This window comes from Adiantum capillus-veneris, chromosome 24 (assembly GCF_014529385.1).
Source record: "Adiantum capillus-veneris isolate H3 chromosome 24, ASM1452938v2, whole genome shotgun sequence".
Lineage (NCBI taxonomy): Eukaryota > Viridiplantae > Streptophyta > Polypodiopsida > Polypodiales > Pteridaceae > Adiantum > Adiantum capillus-veneris.
In genome coordinates this window covers 81,687,804-81,697,592 of record NC_140954.1, presented here as the reverse complement: position 1 = coordinate 81,697,592, position 9,789 = coordinate 81,687,804, and the positions used below count along the sequence as shown (strand labels likewise).

The 9,789-nt window shown below is 42.0% G+C and overlaps 1 protein-coding gene across 1 annotated transcript; it reads right to left on the bottom strand.

The window, feature by feature from the left end:
• Positions 1-6,007: 6,007 nt before the first annotated feature.
• Positions 6,008-8,935, bottom strand: LOC147426664 (protein NUCLEAR FUSION DEFECTIVE 4-like). Its single transcript, XM_086498951.1, has 4 exons — positions 8,416-8,935; positions 7,247-7,832; positions 6,909-7,173; positions 6,008-6,606 (listed from the first exon to the last, which is right to left on the bottom strand). Exons 1-4 carry the CDS (start codon positions 8,743-8,745, stop codon positions 6,162-6,164), a joined length of 1,626 nt encoding a protein of 541 aa, XP_086355077.1. The 5' UTR covers positions 8,746-8,935; the 3' UTR covers positions 6,008-6,161.
• Between the last annotated feature and the right edge of the window lie 854 nt (positions 8,936-9,789).

Below are 9,789 nucleotides of genomic sequence, written 5' to 3'. Positions count from 1 at the left end.
TTAGAAATCTTCTCTTAATACCATGGGGAATGCCTTCGTCATAAGCAATGGTTACTTAGGTTCTTAATCCGATTTAGGCAGCATTGTGTGAAATGTACTAGGGCTTTCTAGTGGGCTTAACCCTATTGACCTTTAGCTTAAGTATTATAAAGGGAGTTTACTAATGTGATGAGCCTGTGGAGGGTAACAGTGTTATATGACCCCCCAAAGTTACAAAATTAAAATACTGAAAATGAACAAACAAAAAAATCAAAGTGCCACAATGTAAAATTTTAAGCTGGAAGAGAAATCCCTGCTTAAATTGGTACTTCACTCACATGTATCGCCTATGGTACTAGAGCCCTAGAGGTTCCCAGTGTGGGCGCTTTTCCTTGAAAAGCAAAAAACCCAAGGCATACAAAATAAGCACACACATCAAAATTGAATCAATGTGAAAAGACTTTGGGGGGTCAAAGAAAAGGTAATCAGTTAGGCGATGATTTCATGAGAAATTCCTTTTATCGTAGCTTAACTTCAAGGTCTTCTAGGTATAGCCTCTAGTCAGCCCTCGAACATCAAATACTTGGCTCTCGCGATTAAACAACTTAATTGACCAGAAAAAATTGAGAAGTTACCCATGGTATTAATAGTCGAGCTCTAGTGCCTTTTGACCGTTAAATTAGCGACCCCGGACTTGTTTAATTTTTTACCTTTACATCTGTTTATGCATTTGATTATATTGCAATTTAATGTTTATTGCTGACAAATTGTCTAAAATTCTGTTACCAATCAATTTGTCTGTCTATTGCATATGATTTTTAATTGTATATGAGAATGCAATTACTGTGGCAATGTTGTTTGATTTTGCAGTGATTGAAGAAGGCTACACACATCCATGTCGACTGCTCTTCCATCTCGACGAACGAACTTCAACTGGATAGCTTCCGAGGACGGAATCTACATCAAGAAGGGGGGCATGTTAACCCTCACGGCACACGGACACCCTATGATCTATAAACGTTGTATTATTTAGATTCAGGTACCGGGCTTGTCAGACCAATAGGAGCAGGGTAAGGGTGATCGCCGATGACAAGCGCACTCTAAATGGAATATTCAAGGAGTTAGTTGGCTAAGTATAGGCGTCCAAGTGTGAATGGGGTGAGCTCATATAAAAGCCACTAAACCTAATTTTTACTCATTCTCTCATTGTGCAATAGAAGCCGCTCTTGCTCCATCTCCACCTTCTCCTTCACCATCTCCTTGTGTGTGTGTGTGTGTACGTGTGAGAGAGAGTGTGAGAGTGTGTGTGTGATCGAGCGTTGCGGTGGCACGACGGCGGCGAGGCGGTTGAGCGCGGCGTAGCGGCGTCTCCCTCTTTTTCGCGGCGTGGGAATCCTTCATTCGCAACTATGCAGGAAGGTGAGTGACACACCATTCTCCCTTGTGAGCTTGTCTGTTGTATGACTATGTGCTAGGAGCCTTTGTGGCTTGCACACGGCGTGTAGCAAGTCCCTAGCCTTGACATGAGGCTTACATTACTGTCTCTAGTACATGACAGCAAGGGTTGAACAAAATCTTCTACAAACACTACATCCCGTGAAACCAAAATACATTTTGTTTGCGGATGATACAACCTGTAACCTTTTCTTTCAGCACTATAACCAACAAAAATACATTTGACAACCTTATCATACAATTTTCTGCGCTATGTTTGTGGTACCAAAGCATATGCCAAACAACCAAAAACACGCATGTGCTCAATAGAAGGCTTTCTATCATTCCATGCTTCATATGGAGTAATAGACTATAAAACTTTCGTAGGACACCTGTTTAGCACATAAGTGGCACACACGATGGCCTCAAGCCAAAAGAATGCGGCAAAGATTTACTTTTGACCATACATCGTGCCATTTTCGTAAGTGATCTGTTTTTCCTCTCAGCAACACCATTTTGCTAAGTGTATAAGGCACTGTACATTGGTGTTTTATCCCACAACTAGCCAGAAATGCATTGAATTCATGAGACATATACTCCCCCCCTCGATCGGAACGGAGGGTGCCCATAGTACATTTTGAGACATTTCAGCCATAGCCAGAAATTGTTTGAAGCACATAAAAACTTCGGACTTCGCTTTAAGCGGAAATACCCATGCATGCCTGAAGTAATTATCAATGAAAGTCACGAAGTAAAAGTAATTGCCCAAGGATAGAGTTTGCATGGGTCCACAAACATCACTATGCACAAGCTACAACCTGCATGTGGCCCGAACTGAACCATCCTTTGGAAACTTATGAACGCTGCATCTTACCCAAAATACAGCCTTCACAAACATGTTTGACAGGTGCTTCAAGAGGCGGCAAAGAAGCAACCATATCAGATTTCTGCAAACGCAGCAAACTAGCAAAATTCAGATGACCAAAACATGCATGCCAAAGTTTTGCATTTGAACTAGCCCTTGAATCTGCAACTGCATTTGCAAAATTTTATCCACACGTGTCATACACAGTGAGCTTATACAGCCCATGGCACAAAAGCCCAGATGCAACGATTTCATTACCAAAACTGAGATCATGAACTGTACATCTGTCATCCACAAATTTGACTACAGATCCAAGTCTAGCAAGTGCAGATACAGGCAAAAGATTCTTCTTGATCCTAGGTACATAAAGTGCATTAACAAGTATGAAAGAACTGCCATTAGCAGCAGTAAGCATAATCTTTCCAACTCCCTGAACCGGATAAGAGGCATTGTTGGCACAAGTGACTGAATTCCCATGAGGGATAGACTCGAGAGAGGTGAACAGTTCACGATGTGAGGTAATGTGCTTTGTAGCACCACTTCGAAATACCACACATGTGAATCTGCATCAACTGACATGCATGCATCATGGACATCAGGATTGTAAATGCACTTTGCACTAAAAGCCCATTCTGCATCAACATCAGCATTACAATCTCCTTCTATAGAAGACTCAACAATGGATGCATTTGTAGTGGAACCAGCATTTGCAGTGGAACCATCCTCTTTCTTCTTAGCCTCCTTGGCCTTCAACTTAGGACACTGCTTGATTAAGTGATCATTAGCTTTACAATAATGGCAACGCATCTTCTTTTTGCCCTTGTCACCAGAATTGTCCGATGAATTGCTGCCAGCAGAAGCATTAGGATTAGAAGTTTTGTCACTCGCAGCAAAACCATAAGAAGTGGCTGCATTGTTGTTACCACCCTTTCTTTGAGAAGCAATAAAAGCCTGTTCAACTGCACGCTATCTAGTCCTGTTTTTTTTGGGAAGTGACTCTTGCAACAGCAATGTGCATAATGCATCAAACTTGACAACTTTTGGATTTCCTTGGGTCATAAGTCTCCAAGTACTAGCAAAAGTCTGGTAAGGCATCAAGAACAGTCTGCACAAGGGAACTGTCTGAAATGACTTCACCTGCAGAAATAAGTTGCTCATTGATATCCTTGACAGTAGCAAGGAAAGTGTCCATATCATCTTCCTCATGCATAATCTTCGACTCCAGCTCTTTACGCAGCAAAGCAATTTTTAGCCTCATTACGGCTTGCATAAAGACATGGTAGAATATCCCAAGCCTGTTTTGCAGATTTTGTTGAGCGGATGTGAGGGATAATGGTGCGCTTCACAGAACAACGCAACAATGCATGAGCCTGCGCGTCCTTTACATCCCAACGAGCTTGTTCTGTCTTAGGCAAAACAACTCTAATAGCAGCAATCCTTGCAGCAAGACCAGTAACATCCTCAACATCGCCTACATCCTCAGAACCAGGGCGTACATCAATGCCCTGCACAATATTCCAGATGCCCTTTGACACAAGAACGTGTTGCATCATATAAGCCCACATAGGGTAATTGTCCCCATCCAACCTGTCCTCAGCAGCAAACACCTTGAAGACATCTGTGTTGTTGTCAGTCATGGTAAATGTTGCACCTGATGTGAAAACTGCCCGAAAATAGAAGAAACGGAGCGGGAACAACACGTGCTATATAGCACAAACCGTAGAAGGCACTTGTTATGCAAAAAACGGCACTGACAAAAATCCTGCACAAAATGACGAAATTGCCTGTGCAGACCTGCCTGTAGTGGAAACGGAGGCTGAAATGAGCTCAAATGAGAAATCTGAGCAGACTAAGCTCTTCGAGCTTATCCGAAATATTTGTCGACCTGTGAACGCTCGCCAAACCTCACTGTAATCGGAGAAAGTGAGTAGGCGTGTGCTGGAGCAGCTGGCAACTAAGCCCGGGAGGACGTAACCTACTCTGATACCAATTGTTGGAATTAGGGTTGCAGAGAAATGCACACAGCTTGGAGAAGATGAAGGAAACTCAAAGCACACAATAGAGAGTGTGTTACTTAGTGTGCAATGGAAAGATAGATAGCCCTAGAGAGTGTGTTACTTAGTGTGCAATGGAAAGATAGATAGCCCTAGAGTGATGGGCGTATATATAATGCATGGGAAAAAAACCTCTTAAAGAGAAAAAAAATGCCCCAGCGGTCCTAGTGTGTTCACACATCACTACCACATGTATATGGTAACATAAGCTGGGCCCAAAGAAACCCAATCTTAAAATAGCTTGGTCAGGTCCTTATGAGGCTGATTGGGTCTTCTCGAATGGCACACTACGACTACGAAATTTATGAGGATTACATTTGCTTGGGATCTACAATGGCGCTGAGATCAAATTGTATTACGCCAAGTCAAATGTAGCACCACTAGTACCAGTTCCGAAGAACAGTACGAACTCTAAAGAAGAATCCTGAACTTGTTTCAGATTATCAAATATCAACCATTGGAAATTTTGGAAATATTCCAAAATTCAAAGAAAAGGGGGGAGGAAATGTAGACGGTGGGAACTATCCCTAGGCTAGAATTCCGGCTGACGGCTGAGCTAGTAATTACCGAGCCACTTACTGTAGTAACTGCATAGTGGACAGTCAATCAGAGACCCAATTCGACACCTATAAATACATTTGACGGTGTGTGTATGTGATTTGGGGAATGCTTTGGGCTATGATTTGGGAGCCACACGCTGTTGTAGTATCTTAGAGCTCAATGTACTCTTGTATTCTCTTATTGATAAGCCGAGAGCAATCTTTTGGCTCACATCACTTATTCCAGTTGTACAAATCTGATCTAAATACAATCCAGTTCCAGTCTATGTGTCATTTCCATTTCAATTATCATTCAGTTCCATTTTAGTATCAGTATCTTTGTCTGTTCTATTGTCTGAAGTCCATCTGTCTGAACTGACAATTAACTCTGAACTTGAAGAGACCAACTCATTCCATATGCCATCCAGTTCCAGTCTGTGTCATTTCCATTTCAATTATCATTCAGTTCCATTTTAGTATCAGTATCTTTGTCTGTTCTATTGTCTGAAGTCCATCTGTCTGAACTGACAATTAACTCTGAACTTGAAGAGACCAACTCATTCCATATGCCATGCCTCTAATGCACTCAGAGATATCTTCTCAATGAGAGCAGTGGATTGACACATGGCTAACCACAGTAGGAGGCTATTGAAGGTAGTGCTTGACCTCTTGAGGTAATGTGGTGGATAGGTAGGTGTTTGCACATATCTCTGATGCGCATGGAGCATTAGGACATGGTTATATAGATGGGGCTGTAGACAGCAAGTTCTCTACTTCCAATTTTTGACAGCTTCTACATAGCCATGATATGATGGGTATATGAGGAGGTCTCTTATGGTAGCCCTCTCTTAAAAGCACGTTGGCCTTTAAATGAGAGGTTATTGGGATTAAAAGCCGAGTAGTTGGTTGCACATACTAGAAGGCCCATCATTGAAAATATGGTGAACCATATCTAAACTCACTTTCTCATAATGGAGGCAGGAATTTTCCTTTTCCTCTTGTTCTCAACTTCCATTTTTCAATTTCAAAGTGGCATGATTATAATATTAGACACACTTTTCCTCAGCTGTTGGAGGAATGGAGCATCCACTGAGCAAGAAACTTTTCATTTAAAATTTTCCCTTAACTTTTGTCGAGAGTTTGAAAAAATCATGTTCATTCAAATATGCTTTTGAGTAGTCTCACAAGTGAGCAGATTTATGCATAGCCCAAGGTCTAAGCAAGCCTTTGTGCTGGAGATTGGAAAGCTTCAATGGGGCTGTTGGCTTTGCAAAGGCTCCAGATCTTTTGCTACCTGAAGGCTGAGTCTGAATAACATCGTCTGTAAAATGATCGTGTCCGAATGGCAAGGGCAATGCTCAATGCTGCAGCGATAACACAAACTGCAGCCATGATGAAGAAAGTAGTCTCAAAGCAAATTGTTCCTTCACATGTAGAGGATCCCTGTTTCCTTGCTTGCCGATCATACACAGGACCAGCAATAAATGTCGAGTAAATAAGTGATCCTGCCGGACTTGCCATAGTCACAAAATTGTAGAGAATACCGAAATTCTGTAGACCAAATAGCTCAGATAATGCAGTCGGAAAAATCGCCCACTCAGCCCCATAGCCCGCCGCAACCAAGAAAACCGCCACATATATTGTCTTTGGAGGTGCTGTGGCAAACAATATATGCCCGGCTGCCATGACAACTTGCGCCAAAGCTAAGCCCAAAGTACGAGGATGTCCATAAACACTGTGTCAGCAGAATGACAAGAGACTGAGTTTAAACAATCATCAATTCTGATGGGTAATGCTCTACAATCAAGAGCTTAAGGCATGTAGGGTGATACAAAAGGTTGAGACATGTTACGACAAAATGCATTTTGACCACATAGAGGTAGTGCATCTGGCTATTTTGTGATAGATGTAAAACCTTTTCATCATTGCAACATGCCCCTTTTATTCCCCTTAGGCAGCTTATAGTTCTAGCGGCTTTAATTCTGCCTTGCCCACGACTTTCAGATAAGATAATGCAGGCATGATAATGATGCTCACCTAGTTGATGTTTCTGACACATAGCCACCTACAAGGCGGCCCACAAAGTTCCAAATATTACTCATAGAGACAAACAATTCCGTGTTCTCGTAGCCTTGTGCCTCTGCCATTTGACCCAAATTGTTAAATGCAGTAGTTCCCGACCCCATGCTGAAAAAAATTGAGAAAATAAGCAACCAGAACTTCATGTTCCGAAAAGCCTTGGACAAAGACTGGTCAGTTTCCAGTAAGAGGAGTTCGGTAGCATCTCCCGAAAGCTTTTGCTCTGCAAAAAAATCTGTCATTTAGCCTATGTTTTGATAACATGTTGCATGTTGAGGTAATATGTGCAATGATACCTTCTGTACACACATTCGATACTCGGCTTGTTAGGCCGTCTTCCCCATCTACTACCCATCTCTCCCGTAGGAGAGGATTTTCCAGCTGAGGGGTCTCTTTATTGTGTCTTTCACTTGAAAGTTCAGCAATCTTAGGGACAAATAGTGGAAGCAGCAAAATGAGAAACAACACAATAGTGAATGCTATATTGGTGTTTTCGTTTACACTGCAAAGGTCTTGCACCAACGTCACAGTGAGCATGTATGCAGCTAACAACATTGAAGCCCCATATAGAAGCCGGAAATTGAGGTCCTCATTGTCGTCGTTCACCGAAATCTTCATGGTGCTGCCTGGTCCCACCATTAAAATCAACGGCATCATCACCACTATTGGGCCCAAGGCGATCAAGAGAATGAAGCTGGTTTGATCAGGGGCCAGAAAACTTGCATATATTTGATTGAAAAGGGCACCGCTTAGTCCTTTGAACCCTTTGAGGAGGCCAACGACAGTCGCCCTGCTCGAAGAGAAATTGGAAAGGGAAGTCACAAGTGCTGTGGTATCCAGGTAGGTCGCTCCGTTTGTTCCAATGAACATGATAATACACACCTATGAAGGGTATATCATGTTAAGCAGGGTTAAATAGCTGTAAAATCATCCATAAAGCTCAAGGAGGTGTATCATGTATGCACAAAGCCATGGACAAACCAACTGGAACAAATGGGTTTCAAATCTGCAAATTTCATTGCATGAAACAAAACTTCATTGCATTTCAAAGCGCCCGTGTTACCGGAGCACAAGAAGAGATGCACTAAAGCATATACCAAAGTATTGTGAGAGGAGATGAACTCATGCATATGTCCAATTCTTTCATTTAAAAGTGCCGAAACATAGCTTAGACCTGATGTTTCAAATCCGCAACACATGGCATGTCAAAGCACCCACGTTACAGATGTAGAAAGAGTATAGTATGCATGACTTCATCTCCTATCACAATGCTTTGCTATATTCATGAGTTTCATCTTTTCTTGTGCTCCAATTCTTTTATTTAAAAGTGATGTACATGCCATTCTTAGATACTTGACCCTGTGGTATACGAGCTTACTGGAATAGACCTCACCCACAAAAGCCCAATTTTTGCATTGCATGCCAACGGTTGTTATTGAAGGAAGGTTTGTCATTAGTCACATACCAACCAAAAGGGTGGGGCGGGCACGGTGTGGTTGGTGAGGAGCCAGAGGAAGCCATAGCCGCCCAAAATGAGAAAGGAACCGATCAACAAAACAGCCCAGTTGGGCAAAATTCTGCACAGAAAACCAGCAGCAAGGCCAATGTGGTCGCCTAGGTCTTTGGCCACAGCAAGCCTGTTGATGTGTCGCTGGTCGCAGCCGAGCTCTGATTTAAGGACTCCTGAGTATGTGCTGAAAACGTAGCTTAGGCCTGATGTTGCCTCCATCCAGCAAGCTGCGACGAGCACCGTCCAGCGGCTACGCTCCTTCCAAAGAGATGGCATTGGAAACATAGCTAGCTGGGTATCTCACGATCGAATGGGCGATGCAATTTCGCCTCTTCTCTCTCTCTCTTTCCCCATACATACTCTTGCTCTATCTCTCGCTGCATACACGGACTCTCGGCTGTGTACAAGTAGTACATGCCGTTTACCCGATGCGTAGTTAATTTCTACTCTCTACCTGGGCAGTTTCTCCTTAGTAAGCGTTTCAAAGTAGGCACCTTAAGAGTATAAGCCCACTAGAAATATCCTCACTCATTCAACCTCATTACTACTTTGTATATCGTGTCTCTCTCTCACTCAAAGTCCTCACATGGTCCTCCTCGCCTCACTAGTCGGTGTCAACCTATGCAAATTCCCTTCTTCATCATATATGACACTTGTGTCATCTTTCTCTATTTTGGCCTGGCATCCTCAAGGTTCACAGTCCAACTCATTGTCGAAATCATGAGATGATCTTTTTCCTGTTTTCTCCTTGTAACAACTAAAAGACCCCATCATGAAAACATCACTTGTTATGTGTTTCTGTTTTTGATGGCCATCATCATGAAAATGTTGGGTCTCTCGTGTTGTTTATTTTTAAACCCATAATGGAAGTTCTTATGATCATGGCCAAGATTTTCGAGACTTTCTTTTCTTTTTGTTGAGTGACTAGAGTAATACTCCCAAATGCCTCCCTTAAATTGAGCCTATTGGATGTTAAAAATCACAACATGGAGTAGATGTAGTTGTGTACTAAAACAAGCTATGTTAATGGGTGTACAACTTTTATTCTTCTTTTATATTGAAAAACTTACCAAAAATGCCCTTTAAATTGGTGAAAATTTCCAGAATTCCCCTCTTTTAAAAATCTCAAAACATCTCACTTGGTTTGCCAAAAATTCCTAAATGCCCTTAAATTTTACCCAATTTTCAAAATACCCCTTATAAAGACATAATGTTTAGCTGATGTTCATATGGTGACATTGGTTCTCCTTGAATAGAAAATTACACGGCTAGGGTGTCTTTGAATGAGACTATTCATTATTTGTAGACAAAAACACCATTTTTTGTGAG

What these genes read in the sequence shown, in the direction of transcription:
- LOC147426664 (XM_086498951.1), bottom strand. Translation starts at nt 8,745, where the DNA reads ATGTTTCCAATGCCATCTCTTTGGAAGGAGCGTAGCCGCTGGACGGTG. An exon ending in CCGCCCCACCCTTTTGGTTG is followed by an intron (nt 7,833 to 8,415) that starts GTATGTGACTAA and finishes TACCCTTCATAG; the next exon opens with GTGTGTATTATCATGTTCAT. An exon ending in GTGTCAGAAACATCAACTAG is followed by an intron (nt 6,607 to 6,908) that starts GTGAGCATCATT and finishes CTGCTGACACAG; the next exon opens with TGTTTATGGACATCCTCGTA.